General features: G+C 41.2%; 1 protein-coding gene across 1 annotated transcript in view; it reads left to right on the top strand.

Annotated features, from left to right (window-relative positions):
- Positions 1 to 8629, top strand: part of nbr1b (NBR1 autophagy cargo receptor b) — a 60557-nt gene extending 51928 nt beyond the window's left edge. The window contains exons 21-23 of the mRNA XM_076081771.1: positions 2131 to 2206; positions 2687 to 2780; positions 3683 to 8629. Coding sequence (XP_075937886.1) covers positions 2131 to 2206; positions 2687 to 2780; positions 3683 to 3856 — 344 coding nt within the window. The 3' untranslated portion in view covers positions 3857 to 8629. The remainder of the gene's footprint in view (positions 1 to 2130; positions 2207 to 2686; positions 2781 to 3682) is intronic.
- The last annotated feature ends 11495 nt before the right edge of the window (positions 8630 to 20124 follow it).

Genomic DNA, 20124 nt, shown 5'->3' with positions numbered 1-20124 from the left:
TGGAGGGGGTGACGATGGAGCCATCAATGTTGAGGGAGAAGGGCTGGGCTGAGCGGGTGAGGGAGTTAGGGCCGATGAGGAGTATTTCAGATTTGTTGCAGTTGAGTTTGAGAAAGTTCTGTTGCATCCATGATTTTATATCAGTGAGACAGGTGGTGAGAGTGGAGTGGGTGACGGAGGTGATGGTCTTGGTGGAGAAGTAGAGTTGGGTGTCGTCAGCGTAGCAGTGGAAGTTGAGACCATGACGACGGATGATTTGTCCAAGGGGAAGGATGTAAATGATGAAGAGGAGGGGACCAAGCACGGAACCTTGGGGGACACCGTGGGTGACTGGGGAGGTAAAGGATTTACAGTTGTTTATTGCAATGAATTGATGTCGGTCTGAGAGATATGAGGTGAACCAGGAGAGAGCAGTGCCAGTTATGCCAAGGGAGTACTGGAGACGTGAGAGGAGGATGGAGTGGTTGATGGTGTCGAAGGCGGCACTCAGGTCAAGGAGGATGAGGATGGAGAGGAAGCCAGAGTCAGCAGAGAGAAGTATGTCATTTGTGATTTTCAGTAGGGCGGTTTCTGTGCTGTGTTTTGAACGGAAGCCGGATTGGAAGGGTTCGTAGAGATTATGGAGATTGAGGTGGGACCTGAGTTGTGATGCAACAGCTCTCTCAAGGACTTTGGACAGGTAGGGGAGGTTGGAGATGGGCCGGTAGTTGTTGGGGATGTCGGGGTCAAGACCAGGTTTTTTCAGCACGGGGGTGACAGCAGCGATCTTGAGTGTGGGGGGTATGAGACCAGACGACAGTGAGGAGTTGATGATGTTGGTGATGAGAGGGGAGAGTGATGGGAGGCAGGCCTTGACTAAGGAAGAGGGGAGGGGGTCAAGGGCACAGGTGGAGGTCTTCATGCTGGAGAGTATGGAGGAGAGGTCCATTTCAGTGATTGAACTGAAGAATGAGAGTGAGTGGCTTGGAAGTAGGGGAGAGTCATGTTGAGGGCTTGGGGGGGTGGTAGAGGGGGGGGGGGAGGGGGCTGCCAGCTGGTTGTGTATTGCAATGATTTTGTCATTGAAGAAGGATAGAAATGAGTTGCATTTGCTGGTGGTGAAGGAGGTGGAGATGGTGTCCATGGGCTTGAGGAGTTTGTTGATGGTGGAGAAAAGCGTTTTGGGGTTGTTGGAGCCAGATTGGATGATGGAGTATTGAGAGGAGCGAGCGGTGTTCAGGGCATCTTTATATTGTTGTTGGTGGAGTTTGAAGGCATCAAGGTGAACAGTAAGTCCAATTTTGTTGGCAAGACGTTCCAGTTGACGGCCCTGCACTTTGAGGAGGCGAAGTCGGTCAGTGTACCAGGGGCGGAGTGGCTGAAGGAGATGAGTTTGGATTTTTTGGGGGCGATGACGTCAAGACAGGAGGAGAGTGCATCATTATAGTACTTGACCAGGGCAGTGGGGGAGGCAGTCGAAATAGGGGCAGAGACAGTGGCAGCCAAGGTGGAGGAGAGTGAGGAGATGTTGATGGACTTGATGTTCCGGAATGTTATGGTGCGATTCTGTTTAACATGGGGGGTGGGGATGTCTATGTCCAAGGTGATAGCCAGGTGGTCAGAGATGGTGAGGTCGATGCTGGTTAGATTGCTGATGGTAATGCCGGATGTGCAGACCAGGTCAAGTGTGTGTCCTTTGTTATGGGTGGGAAAGTCGGCATGTTGGTTGATGTTGAAGTAGTTAAAGATGTCCAGGAGTTCTGTAGAAGTTGTGGAGTCAGATGAGTCGACGTGTATGTTAAAATCACCAAGTAGCAGAATGGATGGAGAGATGGCGCAAAGTTGTGTGAGAAATTCAGACAGATCAGAAGGGAAAACAGGGTTAGGTTTTGGGGGGCGGTAGATATGTCATGCATAATTGCACTATAAAACCAAAAACACTCATCGAAACAAATGTAAAATGTGTAACAAAAACGCAAACCTTGGTTTGGACTTTCAAATGTGAAAAGGCTCTAAGAGTCTTCAGCAACACTTTGCAGCGCTGTGAGGCTGTACCGAAGTACAGCAGCTTTAAGTGTCTTCTTGGTCATTCTGATACCAACATCTTTCATAGATGTTGAGGGATAATGTATTATTTTTGTTGTACCACAGTCTCTGGTCCTGAACAAACTCAGACAGATGATGCTGAAGTTACTGAAGACACAGAGGACATCCCTGAGGACCCCAGGTCTCACACTCATACCTTCACACACACATTCAAACTCAGCAGTTTGAATAAAGGAAACGTCTTGTACTGCTGGCTGCATCAAGGCCCCTAGCTTACATGGTGGTGGCTAACTGGTGAACTATTAGTTGGTGAGCTAACCACTAACGCACTAGCTAGGCGGAACATGCTAGCGCTAGTCACAAAATCACCAGATTTGCATTCTTTTTTCTTCTGGTTTATTTTGTATCCGCTGGCATTAAGTTCTCAATATTATACATTCATTATTTCAAAAGCTTTATCTGAACCAATAAGCTTGCTAACCGTTTGTCAACAGTCAGCTAGCAAGCTTGTTAGCACTGTTATTAACATGACAATAAATCTACACAGATTTTCTAATTTAATACGTCATCATTTGTGTAGAAGTGCTGAATTGGAGATGGAGCCAAGGCTTTCACACAGCAGTCACGTTTTGAACGTAACTTCTTTACTGTCGCTTCTCAGGCACCCAGGCCTCACCAGCGGCCTGGTGAAAGGAGCTCTGTCAGTAGCTGCGTCTGCCTACAAAGCTCTGTTCACTGGACAAGGTCCCACACAGGTCAGCATGCGGTTTATATCTAGCAATCTTATATCATACCTCATGTTGTTAACAAGTTCATAGTCGTCTTAAAGTCTCGACTAGGGACGTTCCAATCAACTTTTTTTTTGGCCCTGATCCCAATCAGAGTCCTTCAGTATTATATATCTTCCAATACCGAGGCTGAGCCGATACAACATGTTCCTACTTCTGTGAATTATGGATAACGTCAGTTTAGGTCGACACTTGCATTCATCTTTATGGGACACTGGTGCACATTACTCTGTCACGAAAAGGAGTGGCTGGGGTTTGCTGAAGTATAAACTTTCCTGAATCCAATAGAGCAGTAAGAGCTGCTAACATTAGCCTAAACTCTGATCAAATAGAGCTTACACACAGTACAATACTACACATTGAATATGTAAGTCGTAAACACATCACATTCTTCTTTTAAACGTTTTATATCTACCATCTAGGGGTGTGTATTGGTAAGACTCTGGGGATACGTATCGTGATACAGGGGTTACCATTCAATATATTGCGATACTCTTAACAGGGTATTATTGAGATGTGTTAAATCTGATCTTAAGAAAACTGATAGTATGAAAAACACAACACCATATGCAAACAATCGGAGTAAAACAAAGTTAAAAAAATGTCATCCAATCGGAACAGTAGGATCTGCATTTCCATTTATCACATCCAGCATCATAGCACTACTCTGTTTGCAGTCTGAGCCACTGTCCCACAAATCCTAAAATGTGAACTATTAGTTTAACATCGATCATGGTTTTGAGAGTCACCACACTATCACCACATATTGTATTAATTAGGACAGCCCCATGCACACTGCTTCAACATGTGGAGAAATCCAAAGCTAGGCCTGCCGCGCCTAGGTCAATATGTTTCTTGTTTCTATGCAGCCTCCAGTGGATGCATCCACCCAGGACACCATGATGGCCGTGCTGGTGGAAATGGGTTTTGGGGATCGGCCGCTGAACCAGCGGCTGCTGAAGAAATACAACTACAACCTGCTGGACGTGGTAAACGAACTTGTTCAGATGACTGACAATGACTGGTACTCTACACGCTACTGACAAGAGACAGACAGACAGAGAGGAAGAAGATGTATAGGAAGAAGAGAAAAAGAGAGAGAATGAGATCAAACAAGAAATTCCAGAGGAGGAAAGACTGGAAGAGAGAAATTCATTTCTGCTGATCTAACTTGTTTTTTTGCCTCCACCTTTTTGCTTCCACCTTTCCCCCATCTCTCCTCTGATTGGTGCGGTTGGATTGAGATCAATCCTCTCTCAGGCCATTTAAGGAGACATTCCAGCTAACTCTCTGGGACATTGTACTGGAGCATCAACACCCACTGTCTGTAGCATTACTTTCAACTTGGGTCTAGATCACAGGTGTCAAACTCAAGGCCCGCGGGCCGAATCCGGCCCGCCACGTCATTTTATGTGGCCCGCGAATCCGCCAGCAAAAAAAAAAAAAGTTACAAATTATTATTTTTTTTTTTTTAATTTTGGAAAATAAATTTAAAGTTAGACTTGGAAATAAAAGTATCCCCATGGTCGAAATTCTGAGATAGAAAGTTGAAATTCTGAGATAGCATGTTGTCTGTGTACCGACATTAAAACTATCACAACAGGTGGACAGGAGAGGGAACAGACCGTAAAGAGGTTTTCCAACAAGTGATTGAGTTGAAAAAGGTCGACAAATAATCCCAAAATGTCCACGAAGAGAAAAATTGATGCAGAGGGAAGAAAATGTAATGAAAGATGGGAAAGCGAATACATGTTTGTGCTTCAAGGAGAAAAACGGGTCTGTCTTCTGTGTTATGATGCGTGTCGGTGATGAAGGATACAATTCACGTCGGCATTTTGACACCAAACACGGAGCTAAATTTAGCCTCCAAGAAAAACATAAAATTGTCCAAGAATTAAAAGGCAGACTGCAATCACAGCAGAATATATTTACAGAAGCTACAGCCCAGTACATGCTAAAGGTATGTGAGCAGGTGAGCTCCGACCAGATACAGACTTTTACAAATGTCAGTTTGTGAAGAAACACCATCGCAGACCGAGTTCAGGAACTAGCAGCAATCTAACAACACAGCTAGCCGAAGAGACGAGCAGGTACTCATCTTCTTCATTAGCTGTTGATGAAAGCACGGACACAGAGCATCTATCCATGTTTATAAGACCTGACTCTCAGTGAGGAGCTCTTGGATGTAGCTGCCATGCGCGGGATGACGACGGGGACATTAGTGATGCAGAGAGGTGACAAAAATAGCTTTGAACAAAGTTAATGTAATAACTTGTTTGATGATATTTGTCTTTGTTATTTTCTTTAAAAGTTTGATCTTTGATAGAGTAATGTGGGTTTCTTAACCCTAAATTAAAATGATTTATGTTATAATAACAGAAATGTGCTTAAATATCATTTTACATTTATATAACTGCATATACAATATTTTTACACTTGAATAAACAATAATCAAATGCAGAGACAGTTATTTAACAATATGTTAGGAGTAGTTACAGTTATACAGTCTTACATTTACAACCGGCCCTTTGAGGGAAACCATGATGCTGATGTGGCCCGGAGTGAAAATGAGTTTGACACCCCTGGTCTAGATAGTGGCAGGGCAGCTGCTTTGTATAGGAGTTTAAGAGAGACAAGGACAGAGAGGTGTTCCTCAAGTCTCAAAAGAGCTATGTGTAGCATTTAGCATTTGCCAGAATGGAGTCCCCCTGCAGCCTGCAGAGGGCACTGCTCCATTTCTTATGAAAAGCTAAGAGAAGTATTAAAACTGGTAAAAGCTCCCAGTAACCACAAACAAGTATTTAAATGTGACACAGCATGCTAACGTAAAGCTGTACTGTCACAAAGTCAACAGTTCCACTTCCACGCTCAGAAGTAATGTAACAGATTTGACAGTTAATGTAAGCTCAGTGGCCAGCAGAGGTACACATTCCCACATCAATAATCATTGTTGAAATGCTACTTATGCCTTTTATCTGGGACACTGATGAAGTACAGAGCAGCGATATAATATCAAGAATACAGATGTGCACTGAGAAGTTAAGTTCTCAGAGCACTGCTGTACTTCTGTTTAACTGTGTGTGTGTGTGAGCATGGTGGATCCCTTCTGCTGTTTGTCACAACACATTCATAAGATGTCGCTACGCTAAGAGAGCTAGTCGCTGCTTTCCTGCCATGATCTCAACATTAAACAAATAGTAAGTCATGTTTACATTGTGCAAAATCTTTAATCCCAAATGCAGATTTTCCAGAGTTGGCCAAGGATTATCTGGACCCGACCTGCCTTAGAGTTCAGGTAACAAACAGAACTCTAGGCCCACCTGAAATCGGGTTTAGGCCGGTTGACTTTGGTTCATTTAAAATGTAATTTGTAGAAAATTGAAGAAAACACAGTCTGCCACAGACGCAGACTGCAGGAATATGGCAAGGCAGTCTTCTGTTCTTATCTTGGGTCCGGGTCTTAAAATTGTCAGTACCGATTGTGTTCAGTCGGGTCCGGACTCGGCCTGTTTTACAGAGGGAACCATCTTTTAAATGTGTACTGTTGTGTTTGCAAGTTGTTGCAAATCAATGCACTTTGCCAATTGATTTCCCAGAGATGTTATTGGAAAATCCACTTACTGGTGACATATATGGAGATTGTTCTATAGAACTACATCTACCCCTGTTGGCAGTTAAGCATGTGAACGATGCTGCTGGCGTCGGAGCCACACGTCTATGTGTTCATGATCCTTGAGCTGGGTACAAAGTGATGATCTGTGCTCATTCAGGTTCAAATATACAGTATAGCATTATTAATACTAATATTATTGTTGTCCATATCACTGGAGCATTGAAAGGGTGTCCACACACCTCTCACTGTACTGTATAATCTACTGAAGACTAGTTGATGACCACTGAAAGCAGAAACAACATTCCCCCATTAGAGCTTTCTGGGATCTGGATTTAGTGTTTGCACTTAAAAGCTTGCAGGTCACAGTCAACATAAAGTTGTTCCTAATGTTGACTCTCCCGTCTTACACACATTCTCTGGACCTGTTCGCTGTTGTTGTAAGCTGGTTCTCACAATACGCATCCTCAGTGTTCCCTGATCATCCAATCAACTCTTCGTTTTGAGGGTTAAAATGTTAGAAATTAAGAAATTCCTCACATTTTGTTCTCTTTATTTCTCTTCTTCTAACATCACACATGACACAGATCTTTACAAATGGCTGCTCAACTTGTCTGTAGACATGTGTTGACCTCAAATAGGATCCAGCTATGTTGATGTGTTCATATCATTTTGCACTCCTGTCATGTGTTTTGTGCTTCTTCAAAGTGGTCGGGTGTGCCGTTGATCCTCCTAAAGGATGTGTACTTCTTCTGGTAGAGTACATGAAACGTATGTACAGTTAACAGTAAGGTCATTCCAAACTTAAGCTGGAATGAAACGATGTTTCTTTCCCTTCACAGATGTATGAATATATACAGAAGCTCCTCGTGTGAAGCAATGACTATCAGTTGACTTCATTAGTTTGAGTTCTGATTGTTTACGGTGCTTCTGCTCTGAATGCTGATTATGTTGTATTTTTAGGCTTATCATGTGCTGGTTGAATTTGCTCTGTTGTATGTGTTAATGTTTTTGTTTGTAAAAAAAAAAAGTGAGTGGATTTGGGGTTGGAGTTGACATAACTTAATAAATCAGCACTTGTTGTAGAAATATGAATACATAAATAAGTGCTTCAAAAAAACCTTTGTACAGATACGCTGATTCAGATCTTTTGTTTTGCAGAGCTGCAAAGTCAAATACAAGCACTGTGTTTAGTAATCCATAGACAAACTCTAAAATGATGCTACAAGGAACAGCTCATTCGCTTTGCTGCCAGGAGTCGGATGGAAAGACGGGATGATGAATTGCCACCAAAATGTATTTAAACTGTGACAGTGAAACATATTATGAGCTGGTTGATTTCTTTGTTTTCGAGGTGTCCCTTTGGATTATTCTCCTGCTGTATACACACAGTTCCTAGGGAAGAACTCTATCTGTCATAGTTTACTTAAACTTCACATCATGTATTCCAGAGAGTACATTTTGGATCATATTCACTCGACTGAATCTCACCACAGTCCCTTTAAAAGACATCACGTGTTCCCTCATAGGTAATAGAGAGGCTAAGCCACGCCCCCTCCGGTGTTCCCTATGGGACCTGATATGGGAATAAATATGTATGCTAGTCAACGGCGAGAGACAAATTATCTTTTGGTCCTGTTTGAATTGTGCCATGAATTGCACAAGACGTGTTGTTGGTGTGAAACACAGGCACGACATCGTAGCTTCAGCAGCTTTTGGGTGTGAAGTCTTTCTAATTAAGCATTTTAAAACAGTTTTATGACAAAAAATATTCTTTTAAATTGCCAAACATCATATTCATGGCATTATTCAAACACGATCATATTTGTCTCTCACCGTTGACTTTTCTGAAATAAGGTAGCGAAAGGGGCGGGACTTCTCCTCTCTTTAAGTGACACCCTGCTTCACCTTTCTAACCTTCCAACTCCTGCGTGGTGAAATGGAACCTGGCTGAAATGTGCACTGGATGAAGGTGAAGACTTTCACATACTGTGTGTGTATGTCACTTTGCTTTAACTTGACGTGTTGCGTGTTCCACGAGGAATGGTCAGGTAAAATATTTTCATATTGGGTTATAAATACAAGTGAAGTATTTAAGGAGGGAGGAAAAAGCTGGATAGTTTGAGCTTTTGTTCTGTGTTGCACTTTATGAACATGGTTACGATGTACAAATCAATCTGTCTCCAATTAAAGTCGTTACACCAATGAGGGATTTCTGGCTATTTGTTCTTTAAGTGACAGGAAGACATACAAAGGAATGTTATACAAAAGGAAGTTCCAATTAGGATATGGCGTCTCTGATGTGACGTCGTGTAAGAGTCAAGAAATATGTGAAAACCACCATATGGCCGCCTTTGTCTTTTGACTTCAGTGCACTTTTGTTGTGGGACTAAACAACAGATAACTGTCAATTAAATCCCAGTTTATAGTAACGGCATAAACAGAGACAAAGAAAACGTGTGAAAACAACAGTTTGAGGAGGCACACAGGGGCATCGTAGAACTACTACCCCAGGGCCTTTAACGAGGTACTTATCCATGGACTGTATATAAATGGACGGAGTCTTCATGACGTCACTTGTTGGTTTGTGAACTGCCGTTTTGAAGCCTCAAGCTTCTTGGCTGTTGCCATCTTGGACTTTGGCTGTCGCAAATGTCTTTTTTTTGCAACCGGTGAACAGAAGTGACCATATTTGGACTGACGTAGAGAAACCGTATACGACTCCAGCAGCAGTAGCTACCTGTCAATCACTGTAAGCCCTAAAGCATACTCTGCTTTATGGTCTGTTGGACTCTAAACAAACCATAATGTACTAAATGAACATCATGTCGTATTGAAGACTTGAAACTAGAGATTGAGACCATAAACTCATTTTCCAATGTTTACTGATAAATTAAGTGAGAAGTAGGCTCATCTTCTCATAGACCTCCGTACAATCAGACTTATTTTTGCAACCAGAGGAGTGGTTATCATTAAAGATGGCTTACAATTATTCATTAAATCGGTTTCTGTACTTTTAACTTTTAACTATCTTCAGATGGGGAATGTGATCTGGGTACCAACCACTACCTCTGCATGAAATAAAATAAAGTATCCATGATATTCATCATGCTAGTAGAGATAAAGTAACAAGCCACCAGTTTGTTTGTTGTTTGTTTGTTTTGCAGGGACAATGCACACCAATCAACAGTCACACTGTAAGTGAGCCAGAGTTAGCCAGAGAGGCTAGTTCTGCTGTCCCCGGCCAGATGTTTGAAGGCAGCCTAAAATGACAAAACGTCAACTGAAAATGGAATTAAAATTCATAGATAAACAGACAGCAACGTATAGACAAAACAAATGCATATAAGCAAAAGAAAAGTGTACATAAGACACTAGAGCCAAGCAGACATAACAGGCTGCAGCATGCGTCAGGCAGAACAAACCCACCTACAGTACAAGCACATATACAACACTGAGGCACATAACAGACACAGCGTTATGCTTGAATGTTTTGTACGTGTTTTTTGTGCGTCTGTGTGGTGGCAGAGCATTCCACGAGTGTGCTGCCTTCACAGAATGTAGATTTGCTAAACGAGCTTGACCTATGTGAAATGACACCATCACCTCTTGAAGCAGATCTAGTGAGTCTGCTGCTTTGAGTGCTTTGTTTAATAAAATCATTAGGCCAGGGGTCGGCAACCTGCAGCTCTTCAGCCCCTCTGTTGCGGCTCCCTGAGTCTACATCCACACTAATACGTTTTCCTATTGCCTATTTCCTTATTCCTGTTGCCACTCTGACGGCCCGCAGTGTCCAGTTGTGTCATGCATAGCCAATAAAATATCGCTGTCACACACCGATTATGATTCATAGCGTTTCCCTCATCGTTAATAGTCCACCAAAAACAGTCTTGCTAGATGGCTAAGGGTCCACACGATCCAATCCAGTAAAAGATTTAGTCCAAAACACATTAGTACGTCCATAAACACCCACGGGGGGCTGTTGCATCATTTCAAATTAGCCAGTAGATATTGATAATTTTCTATGTATTTTTAGTCATATCTCCCGTTAACATGTAAACATTGCCGGTCTCTGTGTCTCAAAATGGCGGCTGCATTCTGCCGGTTAGATTGACACCTCATTTGACCCAATAGGAGCTTCCATAGCCTGGTCACATTCTGGAACAGCCAACGAGAGTCCGCTTTGAAAGACAATGCCCGCCTCTCTTCTTTGGGTAATGCTCGAGCCAATTGCAACAGATCTTGTTCAAACTCAGCTTCGTTATAGCCAATGAAATTACGAAGAGAACGATATGCAGATTCACGCAAAGCAAGCTGGGTAAATGTTTGCACCGTCAGTGAGGTACTTATGACCGATCTTGAACACCAAAGTCAGGTTACTGACAATTTTCAAGAATCTGTCAATCTATTTAATGGTTAAATACGTTGTAGATAACCATATATCGACACGACTAAGCTGCCGTTCAAAAAACGAACACGTAGTTCATCGTAGGCTAGGCATTTCGCCTGGTGACTACGAGTATCCAAAAGCGCTTTTATGCAGACTTACCCTTAGTAAACTATGTGTAAAATATTAGTTTTCTGTCGTATTGTTATCAAATTTGAACTTGTACCAGGTACTATGACTTCATGCTATGGTACCATTGTGTTTTCCAGCTAATAAGACCCAGCCATAGATAACTGCAGGCATCTTTTGGCCAAAAAAGATCCAGGCGGAAATAAAAACCTTGTGTTTTAGCTTCATTAGCTCAATGCTAGTGAGCACTTACAGTGATTCTGACTGGTTGCGGAGAAACTTCAGAGTGTTACCTTTCAATAGAGACTAAAACCATCCATGTACTCCCAATGGTTCAATAAGAGCTGTCAGTTTACTTTGGGTACGCCTTGGATAGGCGTTTTAGGCAAATTTTACAGGAGTGATAAGAGGATCTCCGTCCACACGGCGTTTCAGCATCGTTTTCTAAATGATCTCCGTCCAGACTTAAACGCCTGAAATCGAATATCACGTGACTCTTCACGTACATTGGGCATGCGGGTGGGTGCCGGTGTAAACAGGAAGTGGATTAGTTGCTCAAAGCCACTAACGTGACGTCAGAAGGCCGCTCCGTAGGGCTGATAACGCCGCTGGACACACTGCTCGCTAATCGCTCCAATAACAGCTGCTTCCTCTGTAATAATGCAGACTTCAACTGCATTATTACAGCTGCTAGTAAAGACAACAAGGTCAGTAATACCTGACCTTTAATAAACATGTTTTCATATGTTGTCACCTAAAATGTGCTACACATCCTATTACACCCATCAAGAGCCTTTCCCTGCAGGTGGCTAATCATGATTTTCAGACCCCCGCTCTCTGTTATCTATCAATGGATAAATCCAAAAAAAGAAAAGTCACGGAGGAAAATAGAGAGTTTAACTCTGCGTGGACGTCTTCATTTGCTTTCACTGCCAACGATGCTGACTTACCTCTATGCTTGATATGTGCCAACAATGTAATGTTGAAAGTCACTTCCAGAACAAACACACATTTGGTGAAAAGTGTCACGCTGGAGATGATTTCTCAGCTGCTGCAGCAAACTCTCCTCTTCATAAGAGTTTGATATTGTTCTAACAGGTAAAATAGCAATAAAATGTCAAGAATTGTCTTTATTCTTGTTCTATATTTTCATAAACACAACAAACTATAGTTTTTGTATATATAATGTAACTATATATACAACTTTATAAGCTGTGATATCAAATAGCTTTTGTGGCTGCAGACAAACTTTATTTGGTGGAAAATAGGACAAAATGTCTCTTTGGATAGTAAAGGCTGCCGACCCCTGACCTAAACGGAGGCGGGGCCGTACCATGTAAAAAGTTAAAGGGCACCAGATTACAGAATATGACGTCTAATTTGATAAAAATCCTCCCCTAGACGCCACATGACATCGTCCCAAACACAGGTTGAATACTTCCTTCCTGCACTATGTGTTCACTGTCAGCAGACGGTCCTTTCCAACAGGAACCGAAGCAGTTTTATGCGCCCTTCAAAGCCACCGGACTCCTTTGACTAAAAGAGTTGTTTTATTTGCTTTGGTCTTTTAAAGGGTCCGGATATTATGCTATGGCCATGGGCCCGGTGGAAGAATGTCTAGGTAGTGTGAGGAATTTAAGTTTAAAAGCGCTCCTAGCGATGGATATTATGTGTTACAATATGTTTATGGGACGCACACAAAATGTATGTTCAGATTTTTGTTATTAGATTCATATTTGAACGAATTTCTGTGATTTGCCTATCATAATTAAACTTCCTTTAGAAGTGTATTTTTATCTATGCCCAGTAGGTGGCAGTGCAGCGCTGTGGTTCTGCCTCGCGACCAGAGATTTGTAGGTGCGTGTTCAGCGTCTTCTCATAGCTTGAGAGGACACTGAAGCAAGAAGCCACAGCGTTTGCCTGTGTCATTCATTTCCTGTTTTTCTCAGGTTAGTAACATGAAAAGTGCACCAAAGTTGACACATGAATTCGGGACCAATGTGTACGTAACATTTGTATAGAGTATTTTGTGTTTTTATGTAGTTGTTTGACAGCTACTGACTGTTAAGACTGACTGTTGAGTGCTAGCTAAGCTGATAGTAGCCCTGTGTTACATCCCTTGTTTTTATCTGGCTCCTATACAATGCACTTTTTCTTTATGATGAAATGAATCGACTCTTTATGTTCTGTTAGGTCGATTCATACTAAATATGTTAATTAATGTGACTGTAATATGTATATAAGTGTTGTGAATGTTTGTTAGCATTTGTTAGCTGTTCGCTGTACTGGTGACGCACCGCCGCCATTTGGAAGAGTGTCTGTCTCACGTACGCCACAGTGGCTGTGAGCACATTGCCAAAGTGCAGTTAGGAGGGGTTTTAGCCCAAGAGACAACAGATATGTTGATCAAACATGTAATAATAGTAGTGTAACCTTTGTTTATTTTGTTTATAACAATTTAATGTATTTTTCCTGTGTTTTGAAATGGAGAAACATATACAGAAGACTGTTTTCACTTAAATAAGTGTGAAATAAAGAGATAGCTTGAGAGGACACTGAAGCAAGAAGCCACAGCGTTTGCCTGTTTCATTTATTTCCTGTTTTTCTCAGGCACAAAATCTGTGATCAGGCCCATTCATGCTGGGACCTGTAACATTTACTTGTAGAAGGTTTAAACTAAAGGGAGAGTTACTGAATTTGTTGTGCACCGTGAGAGAAACCAGAGAATTTATGACACTGCCATAAAGTAATACAAGTCAGAGAGAGGGGGATGTTGCTGAAGAGTTTCTGAGCACAGCCTTCAAGAAGGGGGGAGGAATGGGTCAAGGAAGTGATATATATATCATATCATAATATTCAGTATAATATAAAACACATACATATATAGATATTTAGATATATACACAGTCTATATCTATATCTATATAATATAATATAATATAACGTGTATTTATTGAGATGCCCCTATGGACCTTGTTATAGGAGGTAAAGATCAGGAGAAGTAAACATGAAGTGTAATTATGAATACTGATATTAAATTAAGCTATGATGAGTTTTCACTGTTAATTTACCATCTCAATTAAATGTTGATGCCTCCATGACCAAGTTAAGCAGATGAGACTGAGGACAACTATGTAGAAGAAAAGATGTTCACTTTGGCTAATATGTAGCTTGACAGAGTTCTCCATGTGTGTCCTGGTGTTCTCATGTTTCCTTACTTCCTCATCCCTCACTCCCTAACTGTCCGTGCTAGATCTGTCCCCGTTGTTTTAAAAAGCTAAATAAGTTATTAGCATGACGTCATCCAGCTAGCCAAACCTGTCTGGTGTACAGCTAGTACAGAAGCTTCGCATGTACTGCTTCCCTTTCCCGCTAGTCTGCTGTCTGATTGTGAGGTCAGGCTGATCTGGGATCAGCTCTTTGGCTGCAGAATCTCCGCCAAAGTTCTCCTCTCAAACGGGTCTTGGAGGAGCAGTGCTCGCGTGTAGAGACTTCTCCTGACAAGGACGCGCGACGCTGATTGGCTAAATTGTATGTCACTCATTTATATCTTTAATCAGCAATTGGCTAAACTCAGTGGTGGGCCGTCAGGGCCTGCAAGGCCTTCTCTGCTGGCCTAAACAGAATCACAAAGTTATATCTATTTTATAATTTTATAATATTTTCACAAATACACTAATTATGTATTCTAAATATTGTTCCCATTATCTTATTTTCTCATTGCACAGCTACTGTCTTCCTCAGTTGCTCTGCTTCCAGTGCAGCTTGTTTTAAGTAGAGCTTTTATCCAATCAGATCTCACCTCTGTGTCTCTAGGTAAGAACAGAGGCCAGAGGCCTGCAGACTCACAAGTGAATCCATGTGCAGTTTAAGTGAATGGGGACGATGTTGTTGATTGTCATAGTGTTCAACCAATCAGATCTTTAGTTTGACATGTTGGGCGTATTCTTTGACGTGTCAGAGCCTGCTAGCTGGCCTACAAGTACGTGATTGGTCAGTGGGCTAGCCTGACATGTTGGGGGGTGACAATCCCAATATCTGCTGCCTCTGTATAAATATAAAGCTTGAGTTTAACCTGTGATCCGTCTTCACTGTTTATATGTTGAACAAAATCTCATCAGTCCGATCGGCTGCAGCGTCCAATCACATGACTGATGAACAATGAGGGGGCGTGTCGGCCGTTAAAACGCTTCCTGGAAGTCTGTTCTCGTGGGTCCTCGCTCATGGCTCCTCAGAGATCCCTCCTCCCTCCTCAGAGCTAAATAAGAGCTTTAGGACGGCCGTCAATATGGCGGCGCAGAACAACTTCCGGTTCAAGCGAGTAGCGAGGAAACGACAATTAAGAGACTTGGGATGTACCCTCTGTCTCATCAAGAGAGGCAGAGAGACCTGTTCCTGACCCCATCCTCACATATGCAGCAGTACTTCCTCTTTTTGACTCAACCGTCAAAACCGTCCCCAAGTTTACAATCACACAGTATGATCACCAGACCTTCCACTACTTTCTGTCAACAGACCCAGTATTGTAATCACATTACAGCTGTAGCTGTTAAATCACTTCATATCAACACACAATACATAAATGCATAAATTGACTGTTAGATTATACTTTTATTTGAATGATATATGCTGTATATATGTGTTCTTTGGCCTGATCTTCTTAGTCCATTCTTTATTCTTTTAACTTTAAAGCAGCTCTTCTGGGATCTCAAACCTACTGACATATCAAATTCTGAATTCATAGTAAGGAGAAGATGATTTTAATGTGTGCAGTTTAGGTAGAGTGGCAGGCCCTGAAAGCAGAGGGGTTAACGATGATTCAAATGACATATTATCTGAGAGAAGCTTTGGCTTCTTGATTGGGACCGCACGTCCTCCCCTGATTCGTCATGCTTCTATCACGTGACCCTTTTCCAAAAGAAAGCAGAGTGTGTGACAGTTTCCTAGAGCAGAGCCACACACAGAGCAGACAGGCCATAGCCTGTGCTTCTGCTGCACAAGAAACCACAACCACCAGCTTCCTGCAGGCTTGTGCAGAGGTGTGGGAGCGCTTATTTGTGCTTTAGATGTGACTACCGTGAAATAATCAGAAAATAAAGTTCCTCTGATTGACTGCTTTGTTCTCAATGCTGCTCCATCTCTTCATTCAATCTCTAGCTCGTTCGACCACCAATGTACTCTCTCTCTCTGTTTCTCTATCTCTCTCTCACTCGTTGAGCTGGAGAGAGGAGGAGCCAACTTTCAATGTGTGTCTTTTAAAACAGCAACCGGCAATGCTACAGAGTTTACCTTGAAGTCATTGGTATAATATTTCTCCATCATTATTCTATTTACTACTCCCATTATATGAATCATTTCTGTCATATGCATTGAATGTGTTGTAACTCATTATATATACTATATACTATACTACACACAGAGCTAAGATACGGAGTAGCAATGGAGGCTACCACTAGTGTTGGATGTTTCAGAAAAATGTGACAAGTCAAAAATGATATGGACTCAGCACAGTGAGAGTAACGGAGTAGAACACAGACAATGTATTGAGAAATAGCATTCTATCTCACAGACATTGCTTGGTGTATCACTGAAAGCAGCGTCACGGCTGGGCTAAACTAACCGGCAGCTGGTTGCACCAATGGTATCAACCATCATGCAACTCAAAGGTTTTTAATACCAATGCCAACTGGACTTCTTGGAGTTGGTAACGCAGGCTTTCTGTTATAAGATCTTGAGTCGTGTTGATGACATCATCAAGGTTACCTTTTCAGACTTCCTTGGACACAAGAGACATTTTACTAATGTTTTCACTATTTGAATAGTACCTTCTCATCATAACTGATAAACTGAACTTCACGTAAAGAAGTGGTTGAAGCCTTTTTAATGTTTGAGCTTGGCCTCCGTTAATTCTTGCTGCGCCGTCACAGAACATTATTCTGATGTTCTGTAGAAATGATAAAGACCAATGTGAACAGTCATGTGGCACCAAACCAAATCAGCACACACCTGAAAGTGCACTGAGAATTATCTTTGTGTTCATTGATAGCGCTGTTATGGAGAATTACAGTATATGGTTTAACACATGTAGACACCCTAGTCCACATTCCTGGAGTACTTCTGTTCTGGGTTTGTTTTTTGTGGTCTAGGCTGCTTAATTCAATTGAAGTCAAATGTAAATACTGACTTATAAAATGGTATTTTAGACAAAAACGTTCCTGTGCATTAGAACACTTCATAAAATATGGTCTTCAACCCTGTGGAGTCATAATAAAGACAAAATCTGATTTTATTTGATAATATCACACTGATTTAGTCCAGTAATCCTGTGAGGTTGTCAGAGAACAGTGCTGTTCCTCATCTTCTTCACCACTGCTGATTGTACTGTAAAGACTGAAGGATAAACAGGCATTATTCTTCTGGAAATACTTCAAAATGTGTTCTACTTTTAAAAGCAAGTTGTTCTCTCCTACATGTAACATGTGACTGTGCTCCAACACAATGGAGAGGAGGATAAAAGGTTTAAGGGTTTAAGACAGTGAAAGTGCAGGTATACTTACTGAGTATCTGTTGGGTATCTTGGCTCTGTGATGGACAGGTGTCTCCAGGTTGCCCTTACAGTGAGGACACTGGCTACCAGCTGGGAACAACAAGTGAAAACCTTGATGCATGCTTCAAATGTACCTTATGTTAAAGCTACACTAACCAATCATTGTGTATTAACGATGCATCAAATGACCAACTCTGTGACCTTTAGCTTTACAAAGCCTTAGTTTGGTTGTCCAGCATGCACACCTTGCTGTCATCAACCTTGTGTCCAGCAGCAGCAGGCTAAGCTGACGTGCCAGACTGTGTCATCACATAACTTCTGTTGTGATTTTGCACTATAAATAAAATTGATTTCACTCAACCTCCTGAGCAGTGCTGAACTTTAGTTCCAGGAAGTCATCGTTAAAGCGAGAGGACAAACAGTGTACACAAAAGCAAAGCCATAATAAAAGATACACACGTTTTTGCGGTGGAAAAATAACGTATTTGATGATCAGCTTCTCACCTCATCTTCTCAAAAGAGAAAGTAGAACTTGTGTTTTTGATGAATGGTGATTGATAGCATGTCTGAATATATCCATGTTTAGTATAATGATACCTGTTTGCTCTTGTGTTGTGTTTGGTTCGGTTGCATTGCAGCTGGTCTCAGAAGCTCTCTGCAGCAGCTGTAAAGTAAGAGGAAACTTCAACAAAGTGAAAGCAGTGGAAAAAAGAGCAGTTCAAAGAATATTCCACATTTTGTAAGAGGCCAAATGCATCATGACAAAAACTTCTCTATTTTAAGACCTAATCACAAATCATCATTGTCACCTGGGTTACATGTTAACATGTTAGCATAATCATAGTGCACAACAATACATGATATGGGGAACAAAGGATAAGGCAGAGACAATGCCTTTAAGGGATAGAAGCAATGTGTTACATTTATTATATGAGTGCATTGTAACACCTCTACCATGACCAAAGTCTTCCAAATACTTCCACAAGGAAAGTAGCTTTGCTCGGTAGAACTGCAAATTCTTTGGGACTTTTAATGTAAATGTAACTAGTCATCTGAACAAATATATATATGTATTCTTTCAATTATCTTCATGCTAGCTAAGGTGCTGAAATAATTAAAGGTTGAAATAAAAAATGTTTAAATTCACAATAATGGACAAAAGAAGAGCTACCAAAGTACATTTGAGTGGGAATTATTCCAGGCCATTCAATAAATGAAAGCACATTAAACTACAATCTGAATGGTAATGAAGGAGCCGCCTGTGAGGTTAGATTCATGTAGCGGGATACGATGTACCGTATAAGCCGTTACTCAGTGAGCTTTGAAGATGCTGGGAGGCAGATTGTGTTACTTTTGGACGGAGCCCGGCTAGCTGGACTGTTCTCTGATTTTTTTTGACAACAAAAGAAATGTTTAAATGCTTCTTTTTGGATCGGTCAGTGCTAGGCTATGCTAACATTGTAGCTGGTCCACTCAAAATAAAAATCTTGGCATAAATACAGCAGGAACGTTTATTGTTTATAATCTAAACTATTCAAATGACATTCAACAAAGGTCCGGGACATCACAATAATGTTTCATTTGTGGATTGATTTAGTCCCATATATATTAAAGTAGTCAACAACTGACTGTCATTTCAATTGAAAAAAGGCAAATTGAATAATATCTCAACATTATTTATTGTTTTCAAATTTAACTGAATGAATTATAAATAATACATCCTCTAATAATTAATAAATGTTCTTCTCTCATTTCAAGTAAAACAAGGACTGGATTAAAAAAAAATAAAAAATAGATAACAGAAAGCTTTTTAAAAAATGTGCATCTTAAAATAAAGTACGTCATTTTCGTAAAATAAAGTACTTTATTTTGGTAAAATGAACTGTCCGGCAGCTTTAAATTCAGTTCATCTGGTGAAATGATGTCAACCAAAAAAGACGAGATCATATTCTTCTCATCTTCTAAAAAGTGACATTTGTGTGCAGGAAATATATCTGTGGTTATTGAAACTACTTGTTTCAGCTCTATTCTCTCTGTTAACATCATTGTTGGACAGTTAAAAACATTGTAACAGGATTCTGATTATATTGGGCTCTTAGGTTTATTTTCTGTGACTTCATTTCAGATGTGAGTGGGTATGTTTGCAAAAAAGAGTTGTGCTTTGTCTCATAGTGATGCTTCACGTTACCGCTTTTAATAATCGCCACGTCTCTGAACATGTGAGACACACTGGTTTTAAACTGCCTGTGTGAAGAATTAACATTTAAGAGTCTGTCCATTCTTGGTTAAAGACTCTGGTCTCCTTGTCCACTTTTCTCTTTTTGGGGAACACCATGTGAAATAACTTCGGTCTCACGTTCTCTCCGACTGTTGGGTCTCTCTGCCGTTTGTGTGTTTATCTCACTCAAGTTGAGGGCGATGCTTATTGGAATACACATGTTTGATTGGTCGAGTAGCATCACGTGAGATGACATCTTGTAATTGGTCGGTGTGTTTCCTGGACCACTGAACAGGTGCCGTAAAGGCTAGAAAAATTGCGCCGGTTAAAATAGAGGCGCTCCATCAAAATTGAATAATTCTCAATTATTTTTCGATTTTAGGTCCCGGTCCGGTACAACGGCGTCTGGTTCCGGATCCG

This window comes from Anarhichas minor, unplaced genomic scaffold, assembly GCF_050575085.1.
Source record: "Anarhichas minor isolate MPS153535 unplaced genomic scaffold, ASM5057508v1 ptg000007l, whole genome shotgun sequence".
Lineage (NCBI taxonomy): Eukaryota > Metazoa > Chordata > Actinopteri > Perciformes > Anarhichadidae > Anarhichas > Anarhichas minor.
The sequence above is the reverse complement of the archived record's forward strand: the minus strand, read 5'-3'. Positions and strand labels throughout refer to the sequence as shown.